Source organism: Mesocricetus auratus, unplaced genomic scaffold (assembly GCF_017639785.1).
Source record: "Mesocricetus auratus isolate SY011 unplaced genomic scaffold, BCM_Maur_2.0 Super-Scaffold_100013, whole genome shotgun sequence".
NCBI classification, from domain to species: domain Eukaryota; kingdom Metazoa; phylum Chordata; class Mammalia; order Rodentia; family Cricetidae; genus Mesocricetus; species Mesocricetus auratus.
In genome coordinates, this window is record NW_024429196.1 from 67,959,258 (window position 1) to 67,978,111 (window position 18,854).

Sequence of the window (18,854 nt, forward strand, 5' to 3'; positions counted from 1 at the left end):
TTGGTTTGTGACACTGTCTCCCTGATGTCACTTGAGACTGATGTAAGTTAGAGAGTTATGATCGCACCTACATTTGTTTGCTTCACTTTGAGTTTTGCAGTGCAGAAGTTTAAACCTAAGGCCTCGTACACGATAGTTTGGTCCTCTACCCCTGAGATATACCCTCAGTCTTGAACGTTGAATTTAAAAAGATGTATTACATCGATTGATTGATTGATTGTGTGTATGGAGGTCAAAGGGCAATCAATTTTCAGGCCTTTCACCTTGTGGGTTGTGGGCATCAAACTCCCATAGTCTGAGTTGGCAGCCATGGTCTTTGCAGCCGAGCTACCTCACCAACCGATTTTAAATGTTTTCATCTTTAGGTGAGCTGTTAATTTTGGACTAACATCTTTTCAATTGAATTTGACATTTGTTATTAACTAGTCATGGAGTAGTTCCAAAGCTAGTGCATCACACTTCAGTAGGTATTAAAAACAGAAAACTGGGGCCTGGGGACAGGATTGGTGATTAAGAAGATGTAGGACCCGGGTTTGTTTCTTATCGTACCCTTGGCAACTTATACCTGGTTGTAACTCCAGTTTGGGAATCTGATACCCTCTTTTGGCTTCTGTGGGCAACAGTCATGCATGTAGTATACACACATACATGCAGGCAAAGCAGTCATACACATAAAATAAGTAAGTCTGGAAAACAAAATAAACAAAACAGAAAACTACACTTCAGAGAATAAAAGTGACCAGCACTCCTCCAACATGGGATGAACAGCTCCTTGTGTGTAATTGGATTCCTTTCTCCTTCCTTATTATTAAAACACCTAATCTATTTGATGTACACGTGCCTATGTGAGTTTGGGTGCACTGTGTATGTGCAAGTGCCCATAGAGGGGAGTGGGTATCAGATCCCCTGGAGCTGGAGTTATAGCTGGTTGTGAGTCACCTACTGTGGATTCTGGGAACTGATCCAGGGTCCTTTGCAAGAGCAGTAAGGACATGTAACTGCTGAGCCATCTCTCCAGTCCCCAGGTTCCCTTAAGTGGAAAACACCACTTAAATCAAACACGTGCCTCATGTTCAGATCAGGAGGTCTCTCGGCTTGTCATATTGGTTAGGGACATGCTGTGGAAGGTTAATGTCCCTGAAGTCATGAGTTCAAATTAGCCCCTTTGGTTAACTTGTTCCTTGGGAAGTCAGAATAAGATAATTAATGCCTCTCTTTCATGGACTTGTGGCTGTGACCATAAATCCACAAGTTTTTCTTTTATGTGATTATATGGCATCATCTCCTGAGAACCTCCCCAGCTAGCCTCCTTCTGCATAGAGGGCCTGGGTTTTGTCACTTCAACATTCCATCACCTAACAGGTATGTCATTTGGTCCTTTGAGGCTTGACTTTGTTTACAGCATTATGGGTCCTAGTTATGAGATTATTTGGGAAGGGCAGGCAAAAATATATACCCTGAACCTTCTCCCATGTGTGAGGTAAGCATCTCCACTTCCAGGCTGGTCTCATGAAAATTTGTTTCTAATTAAAATGTTTGTGGAAGCTTACAGCCTTTACAGGGGGAGGTAATATTTACCTATGCTTTTATTCATTGGAGAAAAGTCTTTTGGTTTAGATGTTCGTACTTTGGTGACTGTGGTTTCCTGGTAATGTCCTGGTCCTAGAAGTCAGCCTGGTTCTTGTTCTGTAGGGCTTTCTAAACACCAGGTCTCCTCCATCTTCTGATTACATTATTGTCCAACCTGCCTGCTAGGGGCATTCGGGGCTTTATTGTAGTGCCAGGCAAAGGGAAGAAAATTATTCAGTGGGGCTGAATGAATAACTGTGGAGGAACCAACGCTTTAAAAAAGGGGTGGGCAGGACATGGTGGTGGTGAGGAGGGAGCTGCCTGGTGAATGTGAAACCACAGTGCCAAGAACAGTGAGCTGTGGCTCTCATATCCACTCCTACCTTCTTTGATAAGCTTATATTGTTAGGAAAGCTGGAATTAATTTCTACTTCTTGAACATCACCTTGCAGTCTATATAGAGCATGGAACAAAGACAAGAAAAAGGAATTGAGTTTTTTAGAAAAGGGAACAGTGTTTTGTGAAGGATAAAAGTAGATATCCCAGATGCACTATACTTAGGTGGGTTTAGGGTTAGCATCTCATGATATATATATCATGTCATGTTCACATAGCTCTTCCAATTTTTATTTTGTAGAGAAAACATTTTTAAAGTTAGGTTTCACTAAAATAGTTTCCTGAGCTTTATTCATAAGGGAATTTTAAATAGCAAACATAGCTTTAAAAATCAGTCCTTGTTGAGATGTAAGACACCCCTGGTGGTACTGGGGATGTAGCTCAGTTGATGGAGTGCTTGCCTAGTTTGCATGAGCCTCTGGCTCAGTCCTGGCACCACATAACACCAGGCACGGTGGTGTTTGCATAGAACTACCTTGCACTCAACAGGTAGATGCAGGAAAGTGATGAAGTTCAAGGCCATCCTGAGCTACATGTGACACTGTCCCCTCCCCAAAGAGGCCTCCATCCCTTCTTCCTCGTGTCCTTCCTTCCTCTCCACCCACCAAAAAGATGACAGTGATAGAATTATACCTAGATAATGACATTTCCATCCATGGCCTGCTTACTGCGCATGTGATGGTGGTGCCGCAGATTATAATGAAGCAAGCACATTCCTAGTGCCTAGTGAGTACCACAGTAAGTTCCTTATGTACTGTGATAATTATTGTGTAAATGAAGGCACAGGAATACCTGTCACACAGCAGTACAGACCATATAATTATATACAATATGCCATAGTTGATGATAATAAGCAACGATGTTACTGATTTGCGTTATATTTTGTTTTATTATTACCTGGGTCTCTTACCTGTGGTGATGTATTATTTATGATTACACCGTGTATTTGAAAAGCATCCTCTGTGAGGCATCACACCGCATTTCACAGGTAGCAGCCTCTCTCATCTTGTGTTCACCGTGTCTCTTATTACAGCAAGAGGCCAGGCTGAGTGACTGACCCACATCCTCCCAGTTAGTGTCGTGCTCACACAGGGACCACATCTCCCCAGTTGTTAAGCGGTGGGTGGCTGAGTTCACACATCAGTGTCATTCCCAGGAGATTGTGGTCTGTAAGCTACAAAGTTGTGATATTATTTCTATCCTTGAAACTGTTGAGGCAAAGATCTAAAGACCCAGCAACTGTGGGCTTAGGGGTCTGGCCTTTGTCTTTCGGTTCCTCTGGATGAAGCTATGAGGTTGTGCAGAGGAGACAAGTCCTTCTGTGCAAGGCACAGTGATCAGCCACATTTCTCAGAGCCTCTGCCTCGAGGCCAAGGGGATGGGTATTAGTCCCATTGCAACTACGAACTAAATATTTCTTGGACGTGCTGGTTGCGGTGAAGATTCCCCTATCTCTGTTATCAATAACGGCCAGGTCTGTTGTGAGGGACACCTTGTCTGTGCTCCCTGGCCTTGAACACCATTCCCTTAGAGGCAGTTGCAAAGATATGAACTATGTATGCTTCAGAAGTTGTGTTTCTCTAGATACCAGTGGGTCGGCTTGTGACCCATCTGTTCTTGCTGTCACGGGGCAGCTGTTAGTGATGTTACTGATAGGCACGGGTTCATCCTGTCCCTGAATGATCAGAACGCTGGTCAGACAGCCAAGCAGGAAAGAGACGCACGCTGGCTAGTGGGGAGGATTGCTAGGAGTCCCTCTTCCCTGAGAACCTTAGCAGCCCTTACTGTTGCTCTAGCTCCGCCCCCAGGGAATACACCTGCCCTCCATTCAACACTGGCTCTAGAGTGCAGCTTCAGCAAATGGCTAGCAGCAGCAGTTTACTAGCCTTAGCCAGTACAATTTAAGCCACCAACGGGTCCTGTTAAAAACGTGAGCCAGTCACTAAATAAACCACTCCACTGGGCAGCAATGCAAAGGTCAACACTACGCAGCCAACCTCGGTATATCCTCAGGTTCCAGATCTGTGTGTTTGGCGGTGGATCAAAAGTGGCCCGGAAAAGCTGGCTCAGCAGTTAAGAGCAATCATCGCTCTTACAGAGGACCAGAGTTTGGTTTCCATCGCCACGTCAGGAAGAACACCTGCAGCTCTAGCTGTAGCTCCAGGGGATCCGATGCCCTCTTCTGGCTCCTGTTGGCACCCCCCACACACACACATGATATACACACATACGTATGTACTACTAATAATGAGAAAATAAAACAACTTACAAGGTATTCAGAAAGGGACAGCAAAAAGGATCAGCTGGTAAAGGCTCACGGTGCTGCCAAGGCTGGCAGTCGGAGTTTGATCCCTGGGACCTACATGGTGGAAGGAAAAAACGTCACCTGCAAGTTGCCCTCTCGCCTTCACAGGTGTACTGCGGCACGCCTGTGTCCTTCCATCCCTTGAGAAATAATTGTTTAAAAAAAAAGCCAACTCCAAAAAAATAGTTGCATGTGTACTAAGCTTATACAGGTTTTTCCTAAACAGTACAACATAATGGTTATTCATATGGCTATTCTATTGTATTAAATACTATTTAAGGCTTCGGGAAGCTATGCATTGGTTATGTGCATTATCATACCATTGTATGTAAGATGTGATCATCTATGAGTTTTGGCATCCGAAGGGCGGGCCTTCCGAACCAAGTGAATACCATGCGAATTTTCAGTGTTGTGCTTAGCTAGTATTGGAAGATATTTCTTAATGAGGCAGAGGTGAGAACTTCCAATTGCTGCTGTTTCCCATTCTACCAGTTCTACTAGGATAGAGAGAGTCCAAGACTCTCTCCATTGCACAGACTTAGACTTGAACTGTACCACCCCATGGTCTGCCCTTCCTGAAGCCTTCCCTTGGAAACTCCCTCCTGTGGCTGTGAATCCAGCCCTCTCATAGGGTGGTCCGGTGCCTTTCAAGGTCACATCAACATTCTGAGATCATTCCTCCTGCTTGGTCTTTGTCCTCAGGTCACTGCAGCGTAGCTAGGTATTAAGACCTCAGCACAGATAAACTGGACCATTACTGAAACTCTGGCTCACCAGTAATACCCAGCCGGCTCGCTTTACTGGTGTTCCTTTTTGCTCAGTCTCTGTAATTGTGCTCTGTCTGTTTCTCTAAATGTTTTACAAGGTGCTAAGACAATGTAGAGAAATTCCCAGATAACTATAGTAGTACTCTAATCAAATGCTTTACCTTCCAATTAGATTATCTTGTGTATACACACACACACACACACACACACACACACACACACACACACACACACACAGAGTAACTGCTTTGACTCTGGATAGTCAAACAGGCACAAGCTACATAAGTTAAAAATACTCTGCATGTCGGCTCTCACCACCCTCGGAGTTTCAGGAGCAGATTGCTTTTTCAGGCCTCCGGCGGAATATGGAAATTCCTCATGCCTCCTGTGCTTGTAGCACAGCGTCTCAAGTATTCCTTTCTTTGGCAAGCCTAATGAAAACACACGAGGGAAGTGGCTCTCCTGCCCTTTCCTATCAGATGGCTCTTGCTTCTCATAACAAAGGTTTCATGGTGTAAGAGACAATTGGAGTACACAGAAGGTTCTCTGCTCCTGGTTATTTTGTGCAACACAGAATGGTCTCACAGGATCTGGCCGAGGAGCTAGGCATATGTAAACAAGCGAAACCCGCCACAAGCCTTTGAAAGTTGAAACGTGAAAGCAGCTGCCAGAATTCTCTTCTTTCCAACATGCCCTGGTACTCTCTGCCAAACTTCTTTCCCAGGGGACTCTGGACACCAGTGAGAGGCACAGTTACATTTGGAGTAACTGTAAAGTAATTAGCATTGTCACCTTGCAAGTGGTAGGATGGATAAATCAAGCCGATTTCTTATCTTAGATTAGGTGTGTGAGGTATGAGACAGAACACGTTGTACAAGCCAGGAGGAGGCCAGTCCCAGTGAACTGGCAGCTCTCTCTGGAAGGAAGGCTTTTCCTGAATCCTGAAAGGGAAAGGGAGTGAATTGTCAGTGCAGTGATATTTTGTTTATGCTATAACAAATAAAGCTTGCCTGAAGATCAGAGTGCAGAGTTAGTACCACTAGTTAGCCACAGAGGCCAGGCAGTGGTGGCACACACCTTTAATCCCAGTAGCCACACTAGTTATCCATAGAGTCCAGTCAGTGGTGGTACACACCTTTAATCCCATCACTCAGGAGACAGAGACAGACAAATCTCTGTGAGTTCAAGACCACCTTGGGCTTCACGAGATTGAATCTGTTCAAAACAGAAACAGAGCTCATACAAAGGTGATCCCTGCATTTGGGATCCCATGCCTTTAATCCCAGCCAAATCACTTCTGTCTCCAATTGGCTGGGCAGAGAGAGGACTATAAGACAGGAGGAGACAATCTGAGGTTTTGTAGAGTTGGATGCAGTCTAGGCAGTCAGTCTGAGGAGGCAGCCTGAGGACAGGATCGCCCCTTCGGTCTGAGCATTGGTAGAGGTGAGAGCTAGTGGCTGGCCTCTTTGCTTCTCTGATCTTCAGCTTTAACCCCAGTGTCTGTCTCTGAGTTTTTATTACTAATACCAACTAGAATTCATGCTCCAGTCAGTGCACCCACAGAGGAGTGGTTGATGAGAGGGATGGGGGGGACTTAGGAGGGTATCTTATTTAGGGTTTCTATAGAAAAATGCCATGACCAAGGGTAGCCTGGAGAGGAAAGGGTTTATGTCACTCACAACTCTCAGGTCATACCATAACTGAGGGAAGTCAGGGTGGGAACTCAAGGTAGGAACTTGGAGGCAGGAACTGATTCAGAGGCCATAGAGGGATGCTGCTTACTGGCTTGCTCCCCTTGGCTTGTTCAGCCTACTTTCTTATAAAACACAGGACAACCAGTCAAGGGGTGTCACTGTCCATAGTGGACTGGTCACTCCCACACCCATCATTAATCAAGAAAAACCTTACATAATTGCCCATAAGCCAATCTAGTGGGGACATTTTCTAAATTGAGGTTCCCTCTTCTCAAACGAACCTCGCGTGTGTCAAGCTGACAAAGAATGAACCGAGACAATGTCCTCTGTTCTCTTGCGGGTCCTACCTCCAAGATTCATGTGACTTGGTAGGTAGTTAGGGTAGGAGGCTGAGGTTCTTCCAGTGGGTTTCATGTGATAAAGAGGGGTGAATCTTTAGATGCAAGCCAAGAAACACTAGTAAATTCTGTAGGCATTCACAGCCTCTCTAGTGTGGAGATCCCACGGGAGGATTCGTTACAGGGTCGATGGCAGGATTTCTTGCTTGAGAACTATCTATCATCTACCTACCTACCTACCTATCTACCTACCTATCTATCTATCTATCTATCTATCTATCTATCTATCTATCTATCTATCTATCTACCTATCATCTGTCTGTCTAGTGCATGCTATGTGTCATTTGTTTTTGAAAACACTCATTGTTTTACTCAAAGACAAAGGCCAAAGGCTGGTTTTCAGTCTGTTTCTGAGGTGGCTTTAGGCTTCTGTGATAGGGTCCAGGAGATTGGGAGAGATAAAGGAGGGACTGTTGCTCCATCTCTCTCCAGGAACAAGCAGTAGTTTTTCTAGTCTGTCTCATGCAGTGGTAGGTTGGCATTTTGTTTTTAATCAGTTCTGTTGTTTGAAAATGTTTAAAAGCTATCACTTTAGGGAATTGGTGTTGATTGTACATAGAAAAACAATAAACTCTTCCTGAAGAAATGCCTTGGATTATTCAAATCTCCAAGGAGTGAAATGCGTCACTTCTTTTCTGTGTCCCACTGAGTCACAAGTAGGCCTTTTGGGAATACTTAGTAGTCTTTAAAAAATGTGTCTCTGCAATGTAAAAGGGTTTTATGTTTTAAGTATTTTATGTATAAATATATTTTACTTTTGAATGTTTTTATAACCTTGATTTCATAGCCTGTAGGCATGTAGCTCACAACCTAAGGCGTAAAATCGTAGCTATGACTAGAGACATGAGTAGATTTCAGTTGATCCTGTTTAATAAAATTGATAGTCCTGTCTTTAAAAATGAATATGAACCAGGTATAATAGTGCACACCTTTAATTTCAGTACTTGGAGGGCACAGGCAGGTGGATCTCTGTGAGTTTGAATCCAGTCTGGTCTACATAGAGTTCCAGGATAGCCAAAGCTACATGGAGAGACCCTGTCTTAAAAAATAAACAAATAAAAACAAGCCACAAGTATGTCTAAGATACCCAGGAGTACATTAAACATTTGTCCCATAAAGGCAGTGAAATGGCTCAGTAGTTAGAGGCACTTCCAGTACAAGTCTTACAACAGGAGTTGGTTTCTAGCATATACAGTTCAATTCCTGAAACTTACTTTGGAAGGAGAGAACCAACTCTTTCAAAATGTCCTCTGGCCTCTAGACATGCACCATGGGACACACATGACCATATTCATATACACACATCACATGTACACGTACACACATATACACTAATAATAGTAATAATAATTTTAACTTGCCCTATATAAGGTTTCCTTCTTGAAAGTGATACTAGGCAAGGGCATAAGAAAGTGAGCAGTGGTTAGATTTGAAGAATAGCATTGGTTCTTCCCAGTAGCATCCTCCAACTGAATTCTTAAATTTTTACTTATTTCTTCACTTAGTTTTGACACATGATCTCACTATATATAGCCCAGGCTCACTTTGAACTAAAGATGCTACTGTCTCTGCCTCCGGAGTTCTGGGATTACATATGTGTGCTACAATGCCTGGCTTTAGTTGACTCTGAAGGGTAATTGACGTTTGAGGTCTGCAGTGGTTCTGAGTTGTACCAGTTCCCCTGTTGCCCTACTCAGGATGCATTTACTGGTTGCATTCAGATGAGAAAACACACTTGAGGGGAAATTGGTGGAACTTCGAGACCAAGTGATCATTATCTAGCCATATACTGGAAAGAGGTGACATCATTCATTTTTTCTCTTAAATGATCCTAAAGGGAGGTCAGACATCTCAAAGTCTCAAGCTTGACATGTGCATTAATTTGATTTTAGTTTGCTTTTGGATGATAACTCCTTAATTATTAGTAGAATGAGAACACTGAGTCTTGAACTTTATTGGACCTTTGCCTGTGAATAGCATACCTTTTATATTGGAAACTAATCATTGGTTAGTTTCCTCTTTAACTTATCTCAAACCAAGTTATCTATTGTTACTCAGTTTATTGGGGTTAGTCACTGTTGACTCTTTCTAGTTGATGAGCAAAGATGTCATTGACTTTCCCATTTTAATCACCTCCATTCTTCTTTCATTCTTATTTTAGTGTCCTTGTATTTATATATAAGTCATGAAGTTCATCCTGATGTGTATGGTGATGGTCCTAAAAGATATTAATGTAGTTGAAAACCTCCATCCCACAGTGACATCTATAGCTGTCATAATATTGTAACTTAGCACATTATCCATGTTTGCATGACACTGGAATAAACAAACATATATAGTATCATCAGTCATAAACAGCATATACAGTGAATAATGACTGGTTAAATGATAATAAGAAACTATGTTAATGGCTTATATATTTGTTCCACTATACCTTTTCTTAGTATTTTAGTGTGTACTTCTGGCATGTAAAACTATTTTTTTTTTGCAAAGCAGTCTACGGGATTAGTAACAGCCTCACAATTGCTGTATTTACTGTGTTTCTTGATTGCATTGTTCTTCTTATGCTTGGTGCACTGTGTTCATTCATCTGTTGATGTGTGCTTAGCTTTATTTCCCTTCTGGCTGTCATGAGTAATGCTTCTGTGAATAATATTGATAATGCAAAGACATAGAAATACCTCTTTAAGACCCTGATTTCAGATCTCTTTGGAACACATACCCAGTAGTGGATTTGCTGGACCACATGATAATTTCCTTCTAGTGTTTCTGATGATGGAACCCAGACCCATACACATCCCAGACAAGTGCTGTGCCACTAAGCTACATCCCAACCTTTTTTTTTTTGAGAGACACCCTATTTGTATTTTCTGAGCCAGTTGAATTAACTGTGGTGATTGTAGTGATGTGCTATATTAGCTACTTCTGTTGCTGATAAAATACCTTCAATCAGAATCAACTTAAGGAAGAAAGAGTTTATTTTGGCCGATGCTTCCAGAGGTTAGAGTCCATAATGGCGAGGGATGGCATGGCTGCAGGTAGCCAGGGCAGGAAGCTGGCTGCTCCCATTTCCTTAATACCCCAGGAAACATAGAGATAGAGACAACTAGAAGGGGAGAGGTGTAAGGCTATAAACTCTCAAAGCCCATACTTTCTCCAGCAAGGCCCCGTCTCATAACTTCCCCAAATAGGGCCACCACCGGGGGACCAGGTGCTCAGATGCATAAGTCTATGGGGGACATTTCTCATTCAAATCACTACATGTACCTCCCAGAAAGCATGTTTGTTTATAGCACTAATTTTCTATTTTCTCTGCCAGCTTTACTAGGCATAATTAATGATACACAATGTGATATTTTAAGATGGTATACATACACACAAAATGAGTAAATCAAGATCATTAATGCAATCATCACCTCTCATGCTTATTTCTGTTTTCCTGATGAGAATCATTTAAAATATGCTCTCAGCAATTGCCAAGTACACAATGCCATTATTATTATTATTATTGCTAGTATTATTATTATCTAGAGTCACTGTGCTGCCTATTGTTCTCCGAAACTTACTCATCCTGTCTGCCTGGAACTGTGCACTTGACCAACATCTCATCCCTTCTCCTTGATGTCTAGTGTTTATTTAACTCCCACAGCTAGTTTACATGATAGGAATCAGGACAATGAAGTGAGGTCAGCTTAAATTTCAGGGCGTGGAGAAGACCTTGCGAAGATCAGCCCCACTCCATCCACGGTTCTCGGAAATGCATCAACTGTAATTTTAGAATTCACCGAGGGTGAGGAGTGAGGATTTGCTCAGCCAGACCCCCAAATACATGTGTTTAATGTTAGCTGTATGAATGACGATGACGTTTCTTACTTTGGGTTTTTTCTATAGGGATAGAGGAAGTGAAGACAGACTGATGGACTCCATCGACGGGCTCCACTATCTGACCATGACTGCTGAAAATCCAACTTCCGGAGACCTGACTCCTGTCCCCATTGTTACTTGCAAGCTCTGCCTGTGCGAGCAACCTTTGGATAAGGTGACCATGCTCCAAGAATGCCAGTGCATCTTCTGTACATCTGTAAGTTTTCCTTAATGTTTGTACCATGGAGAAGTCCATGAAGAATTATGGGGAAAATTATGAAAGCTACAGGATACATTTCTGTGGCATATTGAATTTGCTACAGTCTGACCCTGCTGTGGAAAACAAACACATTTGGTTCACTTTGCAGGAACAGTGAACAGATTAGTGGTTTTCATTAAGTAAATAATGTGTATAATGAATTATATTTATTTATTTATTTAGGTTTTACATTATGTGGTGAAGGCAGAGTTTGGCATGGCACCAGGGTCTAAAACATGCTAGGGAAGTGTGTACATATGTAGCTCCAGCTTGCTTTTAACTTGCTGTGTAGCCCAGGCTGGACTTGAACTCACAATTTTCCTGCTCAGCCTCCTAAATTCTGGGATTATAGGTGTGTCCCACCACATCCAGAGAAATATAGTTACTGGGTAAGTAGAATCTTTCTATTCTGATGATTCTAAGTCAGGAACAAAACAAAACTTTCATCATGTTCTAGTTAACCATCACCTCTAGCTCATCTGGTGTTGTGAATGATGAAAAAATAAGATAATAATGATTATTCTTTCATATTTTCTATTCTTCTACTTCTAAGATGTGCTGAGTAATTCTTCCTCTGCACTAGTAAACAGCACCAACAATGACACAGGTGTTCAGGGATGAACTTGCCTCTTTGAATGATGTCTGGTATCAGTTCCTGTTACCTAAGTCACTGGTTTCCTCGAAGGTTGCTCAGTTAATGTATCAAGATGGGATCCAGAAGGAAGGGATCTTATAGGACTGAAAGACATTAAAGAATGGCACCATTTATTTATCCAACAGGCAGCTGTCAGGCAACACATGTGTCCTGGGAACTGTTCTTGGTACTGGGAATTCTCAGTCATAGAAACGAAACCCAGAAAAAAAAATCTCTGGTCCTAGGAGCTTATAATTCAGAGGTTCTCAACCTGTGGGTCATGACCCCTTTGGGGGTCAAATGACCCTTTCACAAGTGTCACATATCAGATATCCTGCTTGTCAGATATTTACATTATAATTCGTAACAGTAGCAAAATTACAGTTATGAAGTAGCAATGAAAATAATTGCATGGTTGAGGGTCACCACGACATGAGGAACGTTATTAAAGGGTTGCAACATTAGGAAAGTTGAGAATCACTGTTATAATCCATCGAACAGGGTTGCGTAGTAAACAGGAGAGTTACAGAAGACTGTGAGACAGGACTTGGGAGGAAAGCAGAGTCCAATAAAGGTGGGTGGGGTGGGTCTAGGGAAGACACTGAGCTTTGGGGGTTAGGAGCCACACTGATCTTACTTCTACATCTTGCCAGTATGTGTTGCTTTAAGGAAAGGGAGGAAGATGTGTCCCCATCCCAGGGTGACCATTTTCCTTTGTTCTTGCTTGGATTCTGAACCCGTCTGTCAGAAGCAATGACTTCTCCGTCTGCTTACATTTTTTGTTTGTTTTTGGTTTTGGTTTTGACTCTTCCCTGTCCTAGGAACACGAGTCAGAGACCGCATTTAGTGTGAACCAGGATGAAAGCTATCCTCTGAGGGCACCTGGTGTTTAAGGGCAGGATATGTGATTCAGTTTTTGCTGTGGGAGTTCACAGTGCAGGGTTTATTCAAGCTTGTGTGTCAATGCTGGGGAAAGGACAGCACGCCAAAGGCTGCATTTCATCTTTACAAGAAGCTAATGTTGACACACTGTTGGTTCAATAGATTTTCGTTCCTAATTAAAAACAGTACCACTGTTTCTAGTTTCTTCAGCGATTTGGGAGTTGGAGTTTGAATAATTGCGTTATTCTGTCAACTAGATTCATAATTCCTCATTGTTACAGAGGGTTCAGAAGCAGAAAGTCAGATGGCTTAACATTTTTGGTACTCTCCGTTTTCTGGGAGTTTTTGTACCTATAAGCATTAGCCTTCGCTGGCCTCCTGATACCTCATTACCTGTGAGCTACGAAAGCAGTAAACTGAATGCATGTGACCACATTAGTGTCTGTAAATTTGCAATTAGAGTCGGACTTGCCTGAAGTGCTGCTTTTTTTTTTTTACTATTAGAGATTTATTACATCATTTTATCAAAACATGATTCTTTAAAAAGTGTTCAAGGGGCTGGAGAGATGGATCAGTGTTTAAAAGCACTTGCTGCTTTGGCCAAGGACTGGAGGTCAGTTGCTAGCTTCTACCACCTTTTCTTTTGTGTGAATGTTTCTCCTTCTTGTGTAACCACGTGCACACCCAGTGCTCAAGGCAGTCAGAAGAGGGCATCAAATCCCCCTGGAACTGGAGTTACAGACAGTTGTGAGGACCTCTGGAAGAGAAGTCAGTGCTCTTAACCACTGAGCCATCTCTCCAGCCCTTGACACTTTTTTAACGTATTGATTTGCTCACAACAGGTGTTCTGAAGATTCTGCTTTAGACCCTCTAATGTAGGTAATCCTGGCTCTAAATGACATCAGAGAAAGGGGTGCAAAGTGTATCACTGCCAAAAAACCATCCCTTTAGAAGTTCTACTTGTGGAGGTGGTTTCTTCTGTTGAACTCCATGCTTGACTTTAATATGAAGAAGAACGTGTAGCATTAAAGTAAGGGAAGTTGAGGATACAGATGTGGGGACAGTCCTCACTCACATGGATGAAGGCTGTAGGTACACTATGGAGTTATGGAGTCAAAGGGGTAGATATGTTGGGATTATAGTGAGAGAAACTGTGAAATTATTTCTTGTGCTCTGAAGGCTAAATATCTCAGGAAGGTTATATATTAATAATAGGTGGAATGAAGAAAAGAGTTTCTCCTTTTTTCTTTACTTTCATTTGTCAATACAAATAATGGAAACATCATAATCCAAGCTTCACTTCTGTCTTATTTAGGATTTCTATTGCTGTGAAGAGACATCATGACCACAGCAACTCTTATAAAGGAAAGTATTTAATTGGGGCTGGCTTACAGTTCAGAGGTTTAGTTACATTATTATCATGGCAGGAAGCATGGCAGCAGGCTGACAGACATGATGCTGGAGAAGGAGCTGAGAGTTCTACATCCAGATTGGCAGGCAGCAGGAAGAGAGAATGACACTGGGCTTGGATTGGGCTTCTGAAACCTCAAAGCCTACCACTGGAGACTCACATCCTCCAACAAGGCCACACCTCCTAATAGCACCACTCCCTATGAGTCTTTGGCGGTTATTTTCCCTCAAACCACACCTTTCTGGGATCTTTTCTCTCCTTTTGAGGCAAGGCTTCACTGCATAGCCTCGGCTAGCCTCACACTTCATGGATAGCCCAGGTTGCTCTTGAACAATCTTCCTGCCTCAGCCTCCCGAAGACTAACAGTGCAGCCTTAGCCATCACGCCTGACTCATTTAGAGCTACTGCAACTTGTTCTTTCAGATAATTCTGGACAGTTTAAGTCAAGGGGGAAAATTACAAAAGTCAGTTTTCAAAGTGGTGGAGATCATGGGTTTGCTCTCTTGTGGGCAGTACTCACCTCACCTCTGGTTTGCTTTGGACACTGTTCCTGTCAGCCATGAATGAAGGATAATGAGGGCACAGTTGTTGCTTGTTTTTATAACCTAGATAATTTCACCTGGAAAGAGTTGGTATGTTGGGCATGGCCTATTTACCTTCCAGATTAAAGACAGGATGTGTTCAGTGAAAAGAAAATAGAGTCCAGCCATATTCCTGCCTTTTTCCATTACCCTTTATTGGCTCTGGGTAGTTAGGATTCTTTTACTATTCGTTTCTTGCAGCCAAATGGATTTTCCAATGTTTAAAAAGTGAGAGGAAACAAGACTTTTTCAATCAAGCCCTTCTTTCCTTCAGGGCCGGTTGGGTGACCTTTAAGAAAAGCCCCCAGATGCTCTGGGAGACACTGAGAGTTTAGAAAGAACTGCGTGTGTGTGTGTGTGTGTGTGTGTGTGTGCACGCGTGCGCGTGCGCGCGCGCGCGTGCATGTGCCTCGTGAGTGCATGCATTATGTGTGCACATGGGTGGTAACTGAAATGAAGCCAAGAATCTTCAGTTCTTCTTTCCTGGGTTCTAGCTGATACCTTTATTAGGAAAGTAATGATATTTTCCTACCCCAGATCCCTTCCCTCCGTTGGATACAGCACAGCTGAGGTGGACAGTCCACACTCAAAGACAGGAGGAGCCAGACTTGGTCAGGCTTTGCTCCCCAGTGGTGTAAGATTTGAGGCCAGGTCAAGCCATCTGACTTCTGCTTCTGAGCAAGAGGCGTCGATAATGCCTGTCTTGGGGTAGAAGTCCATCATATGAGAACCCTAGTAAAGAGGCTAGCTCACTTTCAACTCTGGAGTAAGCTACCATTGCTATTGTTCATTTCCTACATCTACTCTATATGGAGCCATTCCATCTTTTAAAACTGCTCCAGAGTAAGGAGTGCTAATAAAGATGTGAGTTTGACCATCTTCATCTTCCTCATCAGCCATCTTTCTCTACACAAAGGTGGAGATATACATACTGTGGCTCACAGCTACACTTTTAAACCTACATCCCAAAAGTAGATTGGGAGTCACCAACAAAGCCAAACAAAACAAAACAAACTTTTTTTTTCAATGACAGTGACAGGAAAGTAAAACATCAATAAGTTATTTTAATGAGGAAAAATAAAAACAAAGCTTAGTCTCGTGTTTTAATCCAAAGATACTCAAGACTAGTTTTCCCTCTGCCCATCCCACCTAACTGCAACTTTATTTGCTAAGACCCATTTTAAAGATTTAAGAGAAAAAAGTTTAAACCTTTAAAAAAAGATTAGGCCACCAGGCTAGCAAATAAGTACCCTAGAGATACTTTTCTCATATCAAACAAACTAGTATCTCATTACAGTGTTATAGTGTAACTCTACAGAATAGATACAAGACACAGATGTTTGCAAAGCAAACGCTAGTTTCAGAAAGATTATAAAACCACAATATTTACTTTGTTTACAGTAACTCTAAAAATGATTGTAAGGTTGAAATGGTAACTTTAAGGTGGACCAATGATCATACCTTTGGCAGACCAAATGATTCAGATGGAATTTTCTCCAGCTGTCATTATTTGCTAGTCTGCAGGTTTTCTGTTTGCTTCTTGTTTTGTTTTGGCTTTTGGCGGTGAAAGGGCACAGTCATTTGAAGCAAATTTTACCCAGAACTCATGGGACCTGCTGGAAACACGGAGGCAGTTTATTCAGGGTGACGTCACAGAGCCTTTTTCTATTGGTCTTCCTCACATACCCTGCAGCTTTTTCCTGAAGCTTTGAAATTGTCCCCCTGTCCTTATTCCTGTATTTTTGATTGATCGGATGGACAAATATATCCTGCCACTTTATTATTCTGTAGCATCTGAGTCTAGAACATATGAAGTTACAAGGCTGGATTTATGCTTTTCCCTGGCTTAGCTTTTGAGCAGTCAATTATCAATCAAATGACTTTAACTTTGTCTTGTAAAATGACCTTAGTGCACTCTCTGTTTCTATCTGTTTTAATGGTTATGTGATGGCTTTTGTATCCACCAGTTAAATCACTGGCTTACAATGCCAGTTTTGATGTTGTTTTCCTCCTGACAGCTGAGCTCCTGCCAGGCCAGTGGCATCTGAGGGCTAAGAATGAATAGTAACAGCATGAGAAATAGGTTAAAGATGACTCAAGATGGTGCTGGCTTCCTGGACCCATGATCTCATCCCATCCCTGTGCTCACTGCTCACTTATTCAAGGCAAGTAGTAAATAATGTCAAGAGAGGAAGAGAAGCAACCGAAAACCAGGTTCCCAGGGGCCTAATGACTTTGCTATAGCCTTACTGTTCTAGGATTGGAAGGTCCCTTAGGTTGTTGGGTCCCTCACCCCAAGGAAGAAGTCCTTTTCCTGGAAGCCTGTGTAGTTTGTCACTGAAAAGAATGGGTGTCAAGTCTTGCCCAGATTTAATTTAACAAGTATTTACTGTATCAGGAATAATTCTGACATGGTTAGACTATAATGGTGAACAATTGTATGAAAGCCTGATTTTCAAATAGGCCAAGTTTTAGTTCATGGTAAAAAAAATACTGTGCAAATATTGAAGTCAGATAATATGCAAACTCAAAGCACAAAGGAGGACAGGGGAGCTAGTGAGTGCTATGGGACAGGGTTCTACATTATTCTAGGTAAAGTCTCACTGGTAGGGTGTTATCGGAGTGGAAACCCAAAAGAAAGGAGGTGCAAGTCATCAAAATACATAGAAGAGGAGGCAACCAGTATAGAGGTCTAAGGCTGAGAGTGTGCTTGGTGGGTCCTGATGCAGAAGGAGGCTAATGTGAATGATTAACATTTATGCATGCACATATATGTGCAGACTCACATGGTGTGTGTGTGTGTGTGTGTGTGTGTTTGTGTGTGTGTATGAGGTAGTCCCAATGAGAGGACAGGTAAAGATCAGTGCCCAGTGTCTCAAAGAGAGGGAGGAATGGGAGCGAGAGAGAGAGAGACAGAGACAGAGACAGAGACAGAGAGACAGAGAGACAGAGGCAGAGGCAGAGACAGACAGACAGAGAGGCAGAAAGAGTGCTTTCTGAAGAAAGGGGGTGACATACTTTGCCTAACCTCCTGGCTGCAGCCTAGCTGTTTCTTGACTGTCACTATGTGAGCAAGCTGCCACGGACTAAGCTGCTTCTGTTCCCATGCCTCTCTTACCTATGATGCACAAGAACTTCTAGAACTGTAAGCCCATATGTACACTTCCTCCTTGAATAGTCACTGTTAGGTATTGTGAACGTAACAGGCATGGAGTGCAAACAGGATAATCCAAGCCAGAAATGATGGGAGGCTTAGAAGGGTTGGTTATGTCTCAGAGCCATACACACCTTCATGCTTCTCTTTGATCATACAAGAGCAATAAAAAGTCAACTCAGAAGACCATGACGAATGTATAGATCACCTAGATAAAGCACTTACTGCAGACCTGGGCAACTGCTAGCTAGCAGTGTGCTTCTACAGACTTTAGTTCTATTTAGCTGGAAAACTTTTAAGCCTGGGATGAATGTGCTGTCTATTCAGCTAAACTAATTTGAAGTGTTTCACCTATAGTGATTGAAATCTGTTTTCTGAATAAAAATTATCTGTAAGTACCAATTCTACAAACTAAAAAACAAAACTGCTTGGAATCTAATTCGACTTTTAGTGGTTGAACATGACCTCTACTCATTGGCTTTCTGTTATTTGAATGAAGGAAGGTCCTTTGTGTCCTGGATTAAATCACTGCACTATCTCTCTTCAGTGCCATTCCTTGGTAGCGAGCCCTCCTGGATCAGCTTCTGATGATGACTGGGGTCTAGCTCTGCTCATAATCCCACCAGTAGCTCTCTGATTTCATTCATATCTCCACATCCTTCCTGGGTGGTGGGTTGGTTTGGTTTCTTACTGTGTAGCAGCAATTAATAAGATTTTTTCTCATAATTTCTTTTCTCTTTCCCTCTCTTCTCTATTTTTATTTAAAACAAACAACCCCCTGCAAAAAAAGCAAAAAACAAAAACAAAAAACAGGATCTCATCAGGCAAATTAGGATGGTCTCAAACTTGTGATCCTCCTAAATGCTAGACTTATTGGAGTGTGCCATGACACCAGGCTTAATTTTCTTAAATTCCTTTAAACTGAGACTCCTACCTTGCC

The 18,854-nt window shown here is 42.3% G+C and overlaps 1 protein-coding gene across 4 annotated transcripts in view; it reads left to right on the plus strand.

Annotated features, from left to right (window-relative positions):
* Positions 1-18,854, plus strand: part of Rnf144b (ring finger protein 144B) — a 149,884-nt gene that overhangs the window by 80,849 nt on the left and 50,181 nt on the right. For all 4 annotated transcript variants that reach the window (XR_005880916.1, XM_040755938.1, XM_040755939.1 and 1 more), the window contains exon 2: positions 11,021-11,210. Coding sequence is in view for 3 of the 4 variants with exons in the window: in XM_040755938.1 (XP_040611872.1) it covers positions 11,046-11,210 (165 nt within the window). In the remaining variant the exon portion in view is untranslated. The remainder of the gene's footprint in view (positions 1-11,020; positions 11,211-18,854) is intronic.